The sequence below is a fragment of the Siniperca chuatsi genome, linkage group LG4 (assembly GCF_020085105.1).
Source record: "Siniperca chuatsi isolate FFG_IHB_CAS linkage group LG4, ASM2008510v1, whole genome shotgun sequence".
NCBI classification, from domain to species: Eukaryota; Metazoa; Chordata; class Actinopteri; order Centrarchiformes; family Sinipercidae; genus Siniperca; species Siniperca chuatsi.
Genome location: NC_058045.1, coordinates 17,701,628 through 17,719,757, shown reverse-complemented (window position 1 = coordinate 17,719,757; position 18,130 = coordinate 17,701,628). Strand labels below are relative to the sequence as shown.

General features: G+C 41.7%; 1 protein-coding gene across 1 annotated transcript in view; it reads right to left on the bottom strand.

The window, feature by feature from the left end:
* Positions 1-5,472: 5,472 nt before the first annotated feature.
* ldlrad3 (low density lipoprotein receptor class A domain containing 3) overlaps positions 5,473-18,130 on the bottom strand; it is a 73,931-nt gene continuing 61,273 nt past the window's right edge. The window contains 3 exon segments of the mRNA XM_044192314.1: positions 5,473-7,684; positions 7,686-7,809; positions 8,684-9,074. Coding sequence (XP_044048249.1) covers positions 7,604-7,684; positions 7,686-7,809; positions 8,684-9,074 — 596 coding nt within the window. The 3' untranslated portion in view covers positions 5,473-7,603.

Here is an 18,130-nt window from a genome sequence, read left to right as displayed (position 1 = left end):
GGGGTCCAAACTACACTGCTTTAGTTAGCACCACACCCCAGTTCCATCCCCCAAGCCTCTGGGCTGTTGTTCCCTCGGAGAAGAGGGTGTGTTTGCAGGAAAGACCAGGCGAGGAGAGGCAGGGCCCGGGACAAAAGTCCTCCGGTCAGCACTGTTCTGCATGGTAGCGGCTGTATTCTTCTCCCCTCTTTTTTGCCTTTTCTTTTCTTTGGGTCAGCTGCCTTTGTGGGGACGTGATGGAAGCCGGGGGGCAGATATGATGGATGGAACTGGGGGGCATGGACAAGTTGGGGGCCGCAGGGAAGACGGGGATGGAGGGGCCCAGTGTCGTGCTCCCTGTCTGAGAGGAACGTGCGAGGCATGGGGTGGCCCTGGGTGTTAGGCGGAGACGGGCTGGGGGGGGTATGGTTTCTATGTTGTGTGTAATTCATTTTGAAGGATTGGGGGGGGGGGTGAGAAGGAGCGTGTAAGGGATGTGAGGCTCTATGCAATGTCTATGGATGAGGACATACGAGTGAAGAAGGTTGCTGCGGGTGGGGGAATTGTTGGAGATGAGGGTACATGTTGACGAAAAAGAATCGTTTTTTAGCATCGTGGGGGATCCAGCTTCCCTGATGAATCTGCAAGAAAAGTTGCTCACAAGCAGATCTGTACTCAAGTGGATAAAAATTGGCCACTGTTGCAAAAACATTGTATATGATGCACTTAGATATCAAATATCTTCATGATATATCATTTGGTATTAATACAGATTTGCATACATCTGAAAGTTGAAAATACAGTCAATCTATGATATTTTTATTAGGTAGAGAGTAGAGGCTAGTGTGTCGCATTGCCTACTGCCTGTATGTGTGTGTATGTGTGCATGCGTGCTGGGTGCTGCTGTATGTGGAGCTCAGTTCTCTGGGGGTGGAAAGACAGATGAGAGTATAGAGTTGGGATGAGGCCACAATATTTCATCATAGACAGTATAGAACCAGGGCTGGATAAATTGTTTAAAATAATCATCATATGGCTATCCTTTGGCCGACAACATATAATACCACACACACAGTACATGATGTTGTCATCAATTTTGAAGCTTCACTCTGCTCATCCGTGCTCATGTTTCTTACGTAATCTACAGAACATCTTGTTTATTTCATCACATCATAAGGATTAAGAATACTAGTATTCCCGAGGGATTTAAGCTCCTCCTATGGCTTCCTTACTGCACCTTGCACTGTGGAATGTCCTCTCAGCAAATCAATGACAGCCTGCTTCTCGGCTCGCTTCCCTCTTCCACTGTCCACCTTGCAATATGGAATGTCCTAATCCATAGAGATACATGAACAAGTGCTTATAACCCCGGGAACACCTCAGCAATTTGCATAAAAAAACCAAACCCCCATTCAACCGCCTGACACCATTCAATTGTGTCATTTGACAGGTAATTGGAAAAAAGAATGCAATGTCAAGTGACCTGTTTTTATCAATACCAGAATCAGCTGTCGCTGCTACTTTATCTTATAAACCAGTTATTTGTTTTAAAAGCTGGTTGAAATGCTTCACATTGTTGTCAAGGTGACTGAATGGAGCTTTAAGACATTTAGTGAGATGTTACTGAATGGGGCTTTAAGACATTAAGTATGAGGTTGCTATTTTTAGGACAAAAGTAGCAACCTCATACCACTCGCACTGTAGTCTATCACATTAACTGGAGATCTTTGTTGACACATACATACCACCTGCTGCATCACAAAGCACCCCTACGCCACGCTTTCACTTTCCTCTCACCAAGAAAGATAGCAAACCTCCTCCTGGTGCATCACAGACAGGAAAAAAACAAACAAACAAAAAGGAAACAAGGACAGACGCCAATCTTCCGCCCATCAGATACCAATCAGGGCCTGGCAACCTGCTGGCATCCCTCTTGAGGACTGAGATTGGTATCTGGCAACATGCTGGTTGTCCAGTAGCCGGCAGCCTGGTGGCTGTCACCCAGTGCCCAGAGAGAGACATCCTCTTAGGGCTGGGACAAAAGTGGCTGGTCCTCAGGGATTACCCATTAGCATGCTAGTCTGTGTGTTTAACACTGGCCTGAATGGAAAGGACAAGAGCCAGCACCCTGGTCTATTCTTAAGCAGGGAAGTGTTACTGTTTCAGCTGCTAATGCTGGTCTGACTTATACGCATGCATGCATATATATATGAGAGGAATTTTTGTTTCTATCGGTATGCTGACTGACATAATGACAGTTCTATTGTTTGAGGTGAAATTTGATGCGGTAAAAGTTGCATTGAAAAGATGATAAACTTAAAACTTACTATTTATTCAATAACTTATTTTCTTCATTATGTACTAATAAATTAAGTTTTCAAGTCATATCACATGAGGCTTTTAAATTGCATTTCATGAACCTTTCCTTGACTTCGTCCTAACAATGTGGTTGGCTGGTCTTTTGAATGTATGCATTGGTCCATAAGTGGTTATCAGACTGTGACATCTACCGATTTAGGAGCAAAAATGCATATTGTTTGTTGTCAGATGTGCAGAATCAGCCTTTATGGCATCAAAGAATGGCATGAATCACATAGAAAGGCAGGATGAATGCATGTATTATCTCTCCCATTCTGGGATTCACGCTTGAAGTTTGAACATGAGCAAGACAAAGGAGTTGAAACCAGGTGGTAGTTAAAGTTATTGCTGATTTATTCATTCAGTGAAACTAGCTGATTTCTCAATGGTGATCTAGCTATGTGTAAGTTGAGGTGATCATAGTCTTTCTTTTTCTGTGTGTGTGTGTGTGTGTGTGTGTGTTTGTTAGCCTAATGATGTGTAAATACGCCTGTATGGAAATGTGTATTTGTGAATCTTTGTGATTGTCCTCAGTGATTGCGTTTGTGTGTGTGTCCGTGATTGTGTGAAATGCTCCTCTTTTCGTGCTGCTGTGTGTGTGATTATGTGCTCAGGCTTGCTGGCTGGTGGCTGATAATGACACAAGAGGCCGTGTGTTAGTTGAGGAGATTCCCACCGTGCTCAGTGTGTCTGGGCTCTGTGTGTTTTTGAGGTTGCACGCGTGACTCCGCCAGCTGTTCTATTCTCCTGTTGGCCCCCTCAACCCTACCCAGACCTTGTCCCTCGCCGACCCCTCCTTCCCTCAGAGGCCTGCTCTTCATCTGATAAGGGCCACGCTGGCCAAACCCTCAGCAGAGCACCTCAGAGCCCCTCAGAGCTGCTCCATGCTAACAATACACCCTCCTTCCCCTCCACGCTCACACTATTTACATGTGAAAACACTGGGTCTTATCTCCAGCACACTGGAGCTATGGCACAACAGCCAAGTGTGTGTGTTCATATATGTGTGAGCAAAAGTGGCCTTGCGAGAGAGCTGGAAAAGCAAGTGAACTGAACACCTATGTGGCTAAATCTATATATCCCTACGTAAACTTTATATCCCTTTTTCCAGTAGAGAACAATGATCAGAAACTAAATGAGCAAATTAAATATATAGTAACCTCAAGAGTCTCTTTCAGCACTAGTTGAAAGAATTAAGGTCTTTATTGTCAGTGGGATATTAGCCAGCTTTATCGCACTTGCACTGTATCCAATAGCTAACGGCTACGGTAATGCCAAATAAAAGACCCCCAAGAGAGGAAAACTAGTCTCTTTGCTCTGTCACCTGGAATTTTGCCATGGTGTCTGTTAACAACAATCCTCATCTACATGAACACTAACGCACCTCTTTCCTCACTTCTACCATGACAGCCGACCCAACTACCACTATTACTCCTCTTCCTTATTGTCATCGTTTGCATCATCTTTACGGTTCTCGGCATAATTGCCCACAGAGGGTCCACTGACTTAAGAATAATGGGGCTTGGTCTCATCTCCTGTGGGGCATAACTGAAGGGACAGCATCCTCTGGTCCAGCAACACACTATTTTGCAGGATATGTAGAAATTTCCTTCTGCCAATTCACCAGCTGCCGGGCAGACAGAGACAGGACAGACAGCAAAAGGGAAGCGTGCAAGCTTTTAATTAAAGTCTGTGTAGTTAAGGGCTTGGGCTAAGCAAACATGGGCCTCCAGCATCAGAGTTTAAGATGTAAAGGAGAGCGGGGCGATGAGAGAAAAGCTCCTAACATTAGATGAGGGAGGAGGGGCAAAGGGAGTGAAAATGAGAGATGTGTGAGTGCGGGAAGATAAAAGATGAGCAGACCGGGATAAAGGACTATTAGGAAGCGAGGGGCAGGTAGAGGGATGGGAAGGACAGGAGAGGGGGGATGGGTGTGTGCTGTCAGAGATGGTATCACATGTTATCTAATGTATCATAATGTGATGCGGATATTGTGGTGGAGGGACAAGATGAGATGCAGGGTTTTGGGGACATTACAATGAAAATAGGGGGCGACTGGTGAGATAATATTCATTCATGTATTCACTAAACTAGGTGTCATAAGAGATGTAGATAGTTGCCATGAATCTAAGAAAAATGCAGATCTGAGCTTGAATGCAAGCAAAACCTACCAACTCTGACAAAACCTAAATTTGATATATTCGATTACAACAATGTAGCAGGACAAAAATGAAGAGCTTCAGTTTTGCACATTGGATCATTCTGCGCTGAGCTTTGTCCATTATGGTGACATGGTGACATCTATTGGTGGAAATGCAGAACTGCAGTGCTCTGTTCAGCTGCCACTGCAGATTAAGATTTTACATAAAAAAACATGATAAGTTTATAAAACATAGTGCATTGTTAAAGATTAGACAAGTGGTTCCCAAATGTTTTGGCTTGTGACCCCTCACAAAAAAGCAGTGTCTCACATAATTTCATTTACATAAGTGTTTGAGGCCCAAAGAGATAAAATTATTCAATATTTTGCAAACCAAAAGGCAAACATGATAAAAAAAAGTCCAAAATATGACTACAAATTTTATTTATTTTTTGCCCCAACCCATTAATCATCTCACAACTCCTCAGATTTATCATGTGACCCTTTGGAGGGGTCTGACCCCCAGGTTGGGAACCACTGAACTAAACTACCTGTATCTAAATAGCTAAAAGTAGTTCCAGCTTGACCAGCTACCACAATGAAATGCTGCTTGTGCATTGATGTATCAGTATTTATAATCTAATAATGTCATAAATAATAATATATCAGTCACAGGGGCCACTTTTACTGCAGACGAGTACTTACTTTTGATATCTTAAAGTACATTTAGCTGATAACACTTCTGTACTTTTATATTGTGGGATGCTATTTTTTCTTAAGTAAGGGATCTGAATACACCACAGAATGTTTCATTCTCTCCACCCACAGTGTAGACTCAGATTGCATTCCTGCTACTAAATGTTTATTATCTGGGGATCTGTGATCTAAGGTTTGTCTGTCTGGGGCACGGGCTGGCAGTACAGCTTCAGACTTTGCAATAAACATATTTTGACAATATATTAAGCTGCTGAGAAAATGTAACTCACACACACAAGTTATGAGTCAGAATTTTATATTACTTTCAATGTACACAATACAAGGAATAAAAAGATCATGATGGGCAACGTCACAAATACGTAAATTTACTAATTTCATGAGATCAGACATCAGGGAAAAAAAGGAATTTGATCTTAAACATTCCTTGAAACAAAACCAAGATATAAACAACATAACAGACAGACTGGTATAAATTTTGTCCTGAGAAATGTTTTCCAGTTTTTCAGCAAATAACATGAATTTTGTTTTACTCAAGAAACCTTTGCACATTTTAAATAATAAAGGTACAAACAGTTGTGAAACATAATCATTCCTTAGGAGGGTAAGGTCAATAATGATTATCTTTGGTTTGATTGTTTTTCTTATGCCTGCATTATCACTGCTGGCTCTGGAGGAAAAGTAAGATGCAAAGTACAAGTACATTTACACATTCATCTCTCACTTTAAACTCTACTTTTAAATAGATTTCTTTACTTTCCCTATCTCCTATGTACAGTGTTGAACAAACTACTTTGAAATGAACGAACAAAGGTCAAAAGACAATAGTACATTTATAAACACAGATCTGTCAGATATTGTCATTGTCGTTGTTTAATACTACTGAGGATGATTTTCCAGAATGAAACACAATCAGTTATCTACATTAAAAGAATCTCAAGCAAAATTTGAACAATCTGACCTAAGACACAATATTCTTGTCATGTGAGCTTACTGTAAAATCTCAGGCTGTTTTTAGAGGTTTTAAATAGGCTATTTATGCCCTCAAACATATCACATACAAAGGCACTTAGGGCCAAACTGGCACAGAATAAGACCTCAACAAAATCATTTGTATTTCATAAAACATTATTGGTCTTCAAACAGAAATGTAATAAAAAGTTATCTTTGCCAGCAGAGGTGGTTGTTTTTCTTAGAGGAATGATTTACTTGGTAAGGATATATTCTTATATAATTTCTGCTCAGGATTATTTGAAAAAATCTCAATGGTCCTCTTCACATTTTTAGCTTGAATTTAACCAAATTACATCAAGAAACACTGCGAAAAATATTGTGAAAAAACTACAAGACCTCCACTGCTCTTTTACAAATGTCTCTTAAATTTTTCTCAACAACTCAGTGGAAACATGTTGCTAATATGGGCTGAGTACCACTAAAGCCGTTACAAAATGTTAATTTGTACTATAATCAGTTCACTGTAGCCATAGAATCAGATCACTGTTCATATCAACACTGAAAAAGTACTACTAGTATTTGAGTACTTCTGATTGAGCTGCTCTTGTATATCACAACTGCATGTGTTTCTGTTAAACCATTAAACATGTACACAACACTACTGTATTGTCTAAAAGTATATCAACTTCAGTAAGAATAAGGCAACATGTCATTGCTAAAATGACCTAAATACAGTAAGTCATCAAATGTAGCAGTTATTCTCAACAGTACAGATTTCATCTAGCATTCAGGTATTTTACAATTTCAACTCAATAAAAATCTCTTATAAACCGCACTATGGAAAATACTGCAGATGTGTAATGTGAAGTGCAGTATGTGTATTACAAATGGTGCATAACTCTGACTCTGTCTGAGTGCTGCCAACGTGTGTTACACAAATGCGAATGACACCACTCTATCATGATTATACTATAGCACAATGACCATTTCAGGTGCTGCCACATTTCGCCATTTTGTCATCATTATATGATATGTTAATGAAGAATATGTTAATGTCTGGCAGTTTAACTCCTACTTCTTTGGAGATGCAGGTTGTGGTCAATGTTAGGTGTCATGCACAGTATTTGTTCAAGGAGAGTACAATTCAAGTGAACTAAACTGATGAAAAAAGAATGAACGTGTAACTGATTAAGGTGTAGTGCAGCCATGACCCCAGCAGAGGGAGCCAGCATACAAGATCAGTCTAGCAGGATAAGCTTCTCTCAGTTCAGTGCTTCAGTGAGCTGACATGTAGGCAGCGAGATTAGGACGCAGTTTATTCTACTGTCTCTTAGTCCCTGTTGATTCTCCTCAGCAGGTCTTTGCTGTGAACTGTCCTGGCCTCACATGGCCCTCCAGCCTGCTCCTTCAGTCCTGCATTCTCTAAGTTCTAACTATTATCAGTCCACAAGGGAGTGGCTACAGCTGGTCCGACTCCTCTCTGGAGCTCGAACTCGGCTGTGTGCCCGAGGCCACAGTTCTGGGTGTGGAGGGTGCAGAGGGATTCGCTGCAGGGGGGGCTCAAAGGGTCTTGTGGTCCCTCGTATTGAGGCAGCTCGCCCTCTGATGGAAGCTCCCCATCTGAGAGGTATGGGGGAGGAGGGAGATCAAACCAGGGAGGCCGACTAGCAGAAAAAACAGAAGAAACAGATAGAGGAAGACTAGGATGTCAGGGCCATGAGCTATTACATAAGGACTCTACAATGAATATTTTTTGACTGGGACCAGCAGCTAGCAAAGATTCAGGATGTACACCCCTTTCTGAGAAAATAACATGATTATTTAAGAACCTATCATTATTTAAGGAAACCTGCAACCCAGTAAGATTCTCACTTTTGCTTTTTACATTTTTTACATTATCATCATTTAACCCTTTGTTATATATGAATTTTTACCTTCTTTCCCCCCATATTATGATTTAGTTTTTCCACTTATTTTGAGCCACTAGAAAAAATGTTGCACATAATGATCATAAAAGTAATCATTCTGAAGCTAGCGAATAATAAGCTGCAGTGCTCTGAATAGCGAAGAAAGTGATGTTTATTAATCAGAATATCATCCTCTACATCAATATTATTGGGCTTTTTAGCAAATGTTCACCATCTTTCTTTGGTTTTTTTTTGAGGAATTTATGATCAACATTCCTCTTTTGTTTTAATAATAAATGAGTACCCAGCAGGCTTAGAGGATTAATTGATTGTGCGTTACAAATCACATAACATCACCATTGAGACACATGCAGATATTTCTGAGAGCATCCTTTAGAACTGATTTGGTCCGTGTTTATGAAAATTGATTATATGAGAAAAATGAGCAAACAAGTAAATTAAATTACACTTTAATTATGTTGTATTAAAATTATATATTAAATTAGATTATACTTTGAGCCACTATTTCTGCTTTAGGTTTTTGGTTTAGTCTAGGCTTACAGTGCAAAGCTAGCTTTATGGAAACAGACAAAAGATTATAAACAGCTGTTAGAATCATTATTCCTTTCACCTGACATCCAGAACAGCTTGCGAGTATGACGGAGGTGAGTCCATGGAGAGTCCGGAGGGATACAGGGTCCCAGACAGCAGCTGAAGTGCCTGGGGAGTTGAGCTGTACTGGCCCGTCGGGGAGCCAGGGGAGAGACCTGGACCTCTGGGATGGACGTGGCCCCGGTCCAAGATGACCAGACGGGACAGCAGCAGGGGCTGGTGGTGGTGATGCGAGCTCCCTCTTACGCCTCTGGGCAGCAGGACGCTCCGCTTCCTTTGGTGATGGAGCACCAAAGCCAGCAACGCCACCACCAGGACAAAGATAACAGCGCTGCCGATGACAGCGTAGGTGATGCTGGGGTAGTAACGCAGACGGTAATCCAGTGTCACAAAGTCCTGCCCCGGAGCTTCTGTGGGGGGAGAGGTAGGAGATGAAGAGCACATTGAGGATGGATGATGTAGGAGGTCGGGGAAAAGGGAGGATGAGTGATGGTGAGGGAGACAAAGAAGGGAATGGAGGTAGGAAGGATGGAAAGGAGGAGAAAGAAGGAAACAATTTAGGGGAATAGGAGGTTGAGGAAACGGGAGGATGAGTTGTGGAGTTGCAGAGCCAGGGGAATCGAGAGGGGAGTGAAGGAGAGGGGCATGAATATCAAGCAGTAAATTGTTTTCAGGTTCATTCTGAAATGTGTTATGTGTGATTCAATAGAAGCAGCCTCTCTTGGAGATGAGAGTGCTACATAATAAGCGTAACACCAGTCTGACTCTCCCCCAAGAGCTTCCAGAGACGAGGAGAACAAATGGAGCATCGTGTGCAGTGCAGAGGCTAGCTTTGAGCCCACAGTTCAAAAGTAGGGACCTCCCTCTCTCTGAAGAAAGCAAAAGAACAGAGAGGCTAAATAATTCTTTGTGAGGACAAAACAGCTTACAGCAGTTTTAGATAAAACTCGACTTGGGTTGCTCAGCATTGAAGAGAGAAGGCAGAGGAACACCAGGGGCCGTCACAGATTACCATGTTTGTCGCAGGGAGAGGGGTGCTAACTACTTAGGAGTCCAGGGAACTTAAAGTTCACGATGAGAGCCGTGGCCGGCAGGAAGAAATGCAGAGCAGCCAACTCGCTGCCTGAAATGAGGAAAGGGACTACTGTAATGCCAGAGAGCACTGCAGCTTATTATTCCAGATGGGATGAGGGAATAGCACTTAAACATTTCCGCTGACTGATATTACAGTGTGAGAATTTCAATCAGGCACTCGGGGTGAGGCTCATGTAAATGGTGTTTCTGCTGCTTACCGGCTGAAAGTACTGTTGTACAAAGGAGAGAGGGAGGGAGAGTGGAAGGAATCCTATTTATTACGGAGCTGCAGTAAGGCTGTGCTAATGAGGAATGAGCTACATAAAAGTATTTTACAGTTGCTGTTTCAGATCAAATTACACTAATGCCTCAGGGGGCTGCAAAGATCAAACCTCTGTGTGCCTCCTAAAAATTTCAACACTCATTGGAATACTTTCTATGTTCTGTGTTCGAGGTTTCTGTGTTTCTGCTTAACAGACTGTGTGCATTAATTCCTAATATATACTTTAAAGGACTCACATCTCTGTCCACTAGCCATCATGCAGACAGTTGAAGATATTGCCCAGAAAGCTTGCCAGGAAATGACCATTACGAGATACCTCGAGGTAGAATCAATAGTTTGAAAATGCTTCCATCTGTAAGGATTAGATCTCCTGAAACTGCAGAGCAGGCAAGCCTTTTTGGAGTATTCCAGGCTTATACAGACTTACAGGCTCTTGGGGGATATTGTGTTTAGCACAGGGGTAGAGATTCCCCCCACATGTACAAGCTAGAGCTACAGGGCCTCAGAGAATTCAATGAAACGTGCAGAGCGCCACAAAAAGTCAACCAGTGTGACTCTGTAATATTGAGTTAAAGGTCTGATCCGCAAAGCTACACCAACTAAAATGATTATGAAAGGGAACTCCACTTTCAGATTCCAAATAGATTAAGTAATATACTGTTTATATGTACTGGAATTCATATCATGCATTGATAGAGGTCACAATGTGTACTTAAAGGAATAGTTCCACATTTTGGGAAATCCGCTTATTTGCTTTCTTGCCGCGAGTTAAGTGAAAAGATCGATACCACGTTTATATCTGTACATTAAATATGAAGCTACAGCCAGCAGCCGGCTAGCTTAGCATAAAGACTGTAAACAGGACAGGGGGAAACAGCTAGCCTGGCTCTGTTTGTTTAATCTGTATAAAAAAAACAAACGACAAATTGAGGTTTCATCAATGTTATGTGCCAGACTATTTCTTGGCCAGGCGCAATGACTTCCTGGAGTCTCTGCTGGTTACCTGTAAGACTTATGACAAGACTCCTGGAAGTGACTGTGTTTTTCGAAGAAATAGTCTGACACATAACCCCCATAACACCGCAATGTGTCATTTTTATATTTCGGATTTTGTACAGATTAAACAAACGAAATATAACATGTTAATTAGTGAGCTTTAGAAGTGATCATAAGCGGATTCTGTTTCCAGTCTTTATGCTAAGCTAACACGGTGCTGGCTTCGTATTTAACTGACAGATATGAGAGTGGTATCAATCTTCTTATCTAACTCTTGGCAAGAAAGCGTGTTTTCCCCAAAATGTCAAACTATTTCTTTAAGAAAAAGGTGCTGGTGGTTGGGAGAGACTATCAAAGCTCAGTATTTGAGCAATTATGTGGACAAAGCAGCAAACTATCATTAGAGGAGGAGGTTTTTTTTAGCTTGTTTTTTCTTTATTCCAGACACCATGCTGCATGTTTCCTCTGTCTACCTGACCTTGAAGGCCTGTGGGAGTCCTCACCAGTATGTGCACACATACTGTTAAATTCCCAACAACAACCAGCCTGGCATACAGCCTACTTATGTACCAGTGTGTAGTCAGGGGCCCCATGCCTTAATTAAATCTAATCTAATTCAGATGCTCCACCCGCCCGCCGCCCCAACCAGGCACCAGCCAATAAAACAAGCCCCCTCGACCCCTCCCTTGTGATTTAAAATTGGCCAGTCCTTCACGCTACCAATTAATTATGAACTGGCCTCTCAGCAGAGAAAGGCCAAAACAAAGAAGAATTATTTCCATAATTACCTTGTAAAAAAAGTACAAATAAAGAGATCCCACCGCTGCCACCCTATGCTGCCTATCAGGTTTCAGTACAGTCCTCTGGGAGCAGAGAGAAACACACAAAAGGAACTCAAAATGCTGTAACATTAACAATAGGAGCCTATTCAGTACATTAGCGATAGAGGCCTGAAAGGCTGTTACAAATCACACATTCAGCAGATGAAAAGACAGGGAGAAAAAGAGAAAGAGACTGAGGCAAGTTCCTTTTCAGTCAGAGGTCCTGCGTGCATCTGCCCCCCCACCCCTGCTGTGTGTGTGATTGAGCTCTGCATTCTGAGTTTCAGCCCATTTCGAGCTGTTAGTTGTAGTTATGGCACAAAGAAAGGTGTGATCATCACACACAAAGACAGGTGAGGGGGGGTCTCACAATAACAATAGTAATTCTGATTCAAAAGAAAAGAGTCCTAATCACACACCAGTACGTTACAGGCATGCACATGCACACTTTATGTCCTTTGATAGCATAGGATAGGAGATTACTATTAGTTTCTGCAAATCTTACTGTTAGCTTCTACCTGTAAATTTACTCTCTGTGAAGAATGGAGTCACACATCAAAGTCCTGGATAGCTGAGCCAGGGCCAGATGTTGTGTTTAAGGTACATCAAAGTAAAAAGGGAAAAGCCACACACTCACAACGCTGATGCAATCTTTTTATTTTAACTTCTATGGATCAACATTTCTGCACATATTGCCTTCTTTAAGACAAAAAACAGCGACCATCTGACTGACACATTATGTATAAGACAGGTAACTCAAATCAATGAACGTTTTACTGGCTTTCAAACTTTTACCGTCACCCAAATCTCTTGTGATTGGTGTGCTCACACTACATGTACTCAAAGTGCCTGGTCCTGCTAGCATCTCTGACAGTGTTACTTTGTACCACATTCATTTGATGGAACTGTCATGATCAAAGTTGAACATCAAAGTTCACTAGAGGCTTTCCAGTCTTGTCAAACATGACATGAAAGGCTCAAGTACATTCGTGCTGTCGAGCCAAAAGCGAAGCTGCTTGGACACTGTTGACTTCAAAAGGGGTAAAGTCCAAAGTGAAGGAAGTCTTCCTTTTAAGCTCATTCAATTTCAAGTGACATAACAAAAATGTAAATTCTAAAGACCTGCTGCATGGCATGTCGGGATACAAGTTGAAGTAGATCAGTGATTGCCCAAGCAGAGAAGTCTAAACAGTTAGCTAAAAGTAATGGTTGAAACATTCAGCTTCTGCCACGCCAAGTGATAGTCATATAATGCAAACTTGACCAAACTGACCTAAACATTGACTATTCACTTGTATGAAAAAATTTTTTTTTAACAATATCGACATTTAAATCATTTTGGGGATGGTCTGTCTAAATTAAAACAAATGGACTGTTTTTGATGGCTAGACCCTTGTTTTGAATTTGAATGTAACTTTCAAAGGATTTTTTTTACATTGTTGGACTTCAAGGCTGCTTTGAAGGAGGAGAGACACCATATTTGTAAGGTTTTTAAAGTGTACTCTGCCCTCTTTTTGAAAATAACCACAATGACAAAGAAAAGATCAGTCTGATCTGCCAATACATTTAATACATGTTCATTATCATGTAACTTTTCAAAATACTAGCAGTCTGTGAAAGTTCGACATAGTGCTACTAGTATTCTGCGAGTGGATCAGTGAGTGACAAATATTAAAGGGAAATTACCAGGAATTTCATCTTGAGGGGGTAAACATTACCCCACATCAGGAACATTTGGGAGCATTTCTGGGCTGCACATAGATGTTCTTTAGTTCCACATTAATAACTTCACTCTACAACTCTCCCTGTGACATTGGCACCCCTAACAGTGTTTCTATACTGTATTCATATGTGGAGGCTTGGGGGGGGTGCAAGGTGCAGCCTTTCAACTCAGCCACTTCAATTACATCAGAGTGCCTTCTCCCCACATCTCTCCCCTCCTCTCCCCAATCCTCTCCTCCCCTCTGGCCTCCTCTCCACCACTCCTGTGCTTTTTGTCCCCCCCCAGCTTTGTGCTTTCCATAGCTCCCTCCTCTCCTCTCCACTCGCTATTCCACCCTGCTACCCTCTTGTTGGTAATTTACTGTCATGGAGATGACATGCACTTTGCTTTTGTGATAGACAACAACTGCACTCAACCTGGATTACGCACTCAAGATGCTTATCAACAACAAAAACCGAATCTCTCTTTCAATCTTTCTCTTCCTTTCCTTTTAGTCTCCCGCCTTGTTCCCTCTTTCATTGCCTTTTCTCTCTCCCTCTCCAATAGTCTACCACTCTTTTTTTTGCATTTCATTATCTCCCGCCTGCATCAATCTTATTACCCCTGCATGAGAGGAGAGAATTATAGGGACATAGAGAGGTCACAGACAGCACAACAGTGGACAGAAGAGAGGAGTTGAAAGAAGACAGAGGTAGGGACCGATGTGGGCATGTCCAAAGGGACAGGGAGGAGAGATAAGCATATAGTGTCTTTTGAAGTATCATGTGCACATATCTCATCTTGTGGCAATTACATACTGTTGTTTGTCCAGCAAAATGCACAGACAAGTTTATTTTTCAACTGTAAAATGTTCCGCTATGTACATATCTTTGTCTTAAAGTCATAGGAAATGGAAGTTAGAGCGTCTTTGTCTTCTTTAATGAGACATTTTTGGAAATGGTATGGCGTATGGTATACGCTAATGTCACAAAACAAATATCGACAGATGTATCATTATCAGGTTTTTTTTTTAAACTCTAAAATATTGATATCGGTGTTGGCCTCAAAAATCCAGTAAATACTTATTCCTTGGTGATGAGCTTAGACATTTAAGTAGCATCTTATTCAAATGAATCAATACAAAAACAATTCAATCACAAACATCATGATATTGTCCACATGATAAAATCTAAATGATTGTCTCCAAGAACACAACTGTGTGCACCCATGTATTTGTGTGTCTGTGTGTTTTAGCAGTAGATGCTACTTTGGAAAACACTACCTTCAAAAGACAACCCCAAGATTTACATTATAGTGCAGCACAGCTCATGAGCAAAAAGAGAGGAAGCTTTCACATCAAAATCTTTCTTAGCTTAAATGAAATAAAAACAAGATGAGACAGAGTACTGGTGCACACATACATGTCCACAAATAGAAAATTGTATGCAGCTACTGAAGCAAAGTAAGGACCGATGTTAGTGCACAATAGGCTATTGGATGTGCAGTGATTATAACAAGCTCTGAAGCACTCCTTTGACTGTCTTTAATCAAACTATGTGGCAGATCAACAGCAGACATGCTGTTGGGTTGCTGAGATGCAAGCTTATTTATTTATTTATTTTTAATCGAGCGCATTCCTTTATCCTGATTGGCCAACTATCAGAATACACTCATCCGAAGATGAATGAGCAAAATAAAATAAAAAGAAATCGGCCTAATAAAAGACTCCCCATGTCTTAATTGCCACACTTAAAATGCATCTGAATAAAGGGAATGGAGATATTTCCCCCTTCTGGCTCATTCCTGAGGGAAAAGATAGGGCCTGCACAGATGTGCTGTACTTTATATGCACTGAAGAGCCATTTTACATTCACAAAGTGCCATCTTTAAAAAGAGTCCAAAGTGGGGAGAAAAAAGTAATCATCCTCTGGCTTCAGCATTCCAGGGTTTGCTGCTATGTGTCAAGTACGGCTGTCTTCAGATGATAGAGGTTGGTCACAGCAATACTTTCTCTTATTGCAGAGTCACTTTGTCTGACGCTAATTACAGGTGTGGGCCTGCTGGCTCATTTGGCAGCTCTGTTGCCACAGTTATGCCCACAACGACAGAGTGATAAAATGAGGTGCAGATCCAGTGACAGGCTTGGCCAGCTCATAGCTCAGCGCATTAAGTCCAGTATGAGTGAAGGGACCATGAAAAGAGAATGAAACCACTAGGGGGCAGACAGCTCTCATGTTTACTTGGCAACACGCACACATACACTCACACACGTTCACATTTCATCCTTTAGTATTGGGCGGGAATCTGGAGCAGGGGGAGGGCGTGCATTGGGTTGGGGGGGGGGCATGGCAACCAGGCACATACTGTAAATTCATGAGCATATCTTACAGTACGTTCATGAGAAATAAACACATCCATGCATCCACACATTCACACAGTCTGCTTTCAGATGCTTATATGAGTAAAAACAGCAAAACAAACAAAATCCCAGAAATCCTTTCATCCTGGTCCAGAGAGAACTAACTAAACCCATGCCACATGGTGTGGAAATCTGAAAAATATTGGGGGGAACTACAAACAGCAACTTGTGGGTTGTTTGGTGCACTCATGCTTTCCTCTCTTCAGACTCCACTACCAGTAGAGAGGAATCTAGAGGATGAAAAACAAACTCTTAAAAAGGACTGCGGTGGCTATGGGCGCAATAAACTTTACTAAAAACTATTATAAAACTGAAACTGTCCTGCTTTTACCGTCTTTCTGACCCAATTTACACCTGCTATTAAACTTAAGTCTGCATCTGGAATATAACACAATCACTCCACTGCACTTACTCCCAGCAATTTTTCTTTCTTGTTGTCTGCATTCTGCCTGCATTGTGATTTGATCACATTTTTTATGCACACTATGCATAGCAGGTGAGTAGATGGAGAGGCGGGAGGTTCATCTATTGTCAACAAAAAACATGTAGGTGAGGTGAGGTGAGGTTACTGTAGACTGTACCTTTTCTTTCTCTACAGGAAGCACCCGAAAACAACAAGTTGGTTTTACAGAAATTGTGTTTTGCAACAACTGTGAATGTTTCAGTGTTTTCTTGTTAACTTTGGAGATGAGAATTGTCCTTTTTTGGTACACCATCTTGGCTAGTAGCAGAGCAGAGCCTGTAGTGATTTTATTTCTGACTCATGAGCGGACACTGTATAATGCGATCCAATCACACTGAAAGCCAGATCAACTCCAGAAGTGGTCTCGCTGATCCTGTCATGTGCTGATAGTGTTTGTGTGCATTACCACCTTCCATTAACATACAACCTACTTCTATCTAGATAAGACATCCAGATACAGATCAAACTTTAATTCCACGCATAAATGGGGACCATGCCTCACCTCCATCTCAGCTCATGTTTTCATTATTTCACTCGAGACGTATGGTGTTTGTTTGTGTGCTGTACCTTACAGATGAGACATATCCATTCACGCAACACTGATAAATTACTTTTGATACAGGCATCCTTGCTAAGAAACTGTGAAATCTAAGGTATATTTTATCTAGCAGAGACCTGGAAACACTTGATGTTCTCACTGCATGTTAGACCGAAGACTGTACAGGTCCAATGTCCTCAATGAAAGAACATTGGGTTTTTGGTTGGTTGCTGCTTGACAAAATGTGTTTGTGGCTAATGAAATACTTTATCGCTCTGACCTGCCAAAGCCTTTTGAGCAACTGCCTTCATGTAATCATTTCAGGATGCCTGCATTTCAACAAGACAGGGAGAGCTATCAACACATTTACTCTTGGATTTTAGAAAATGGGATGCTGGTTGTAGAACTTTTAGGACTATTTAATCTCTAAATTAGCATTTTCACCTGTTTTAAACCACTACTCTCTTAGGGTTTTCACCCTTTACTTTAGTGTGCAATCACCCTCATTGTCCTCTGTTATGTTTTATTGTTTTTATAAACCCTCGTTGCCAACAAATTTCCCCCTGGTGGGACATGAAAGATTGATTGATTGAAAGCTGCTCTGCCAAGCCACGCTGGGAAGCAAAACATGTTAACTGCTCTGCGACAGAACTGTTCCAGATCCCTTTGGCATCCCGGTATTAATATTCATGTCCCATGCTATCACCCTGTTGCCATTGCTGTGCCCTGTCATGTACTATATGTCTGCTCTCGTTAGCATGCACAGAGAAAGAAGGAATTAATGGGCAAGCTGTGTGTGTGTGTGTGTGTACTGTAGTACTCTATAAGCCTACCCCTCTACTGTATTTTTTTCTCATTAAGAACTTCTGCATGTCTTTATGGTTTCATGGAAGACAGCAGTAAAAGTGCCAGTGTGGTTGCCTGTGTTTTTGTCTGTCTGTCTCTAATTCTGTCCTGTCTGTCTGTATATCCCTCAGTGTGTGTGTGTGTGCGTGTGCTTGAGTGGTGCTTTGGGGAAGGGAGGTTTTCAAGCTTCACCGGGCCTCTATTTGCCTGTCCTGTAATAACTTGTCCGCTCCATTGCTTGCCACTATCAGACCCCCCCATAACACTCAGTCACAGCTTACTGTGGGCTGCTAGAAGAGTGGAGGGGAGGTGGGTTGGAGTTAA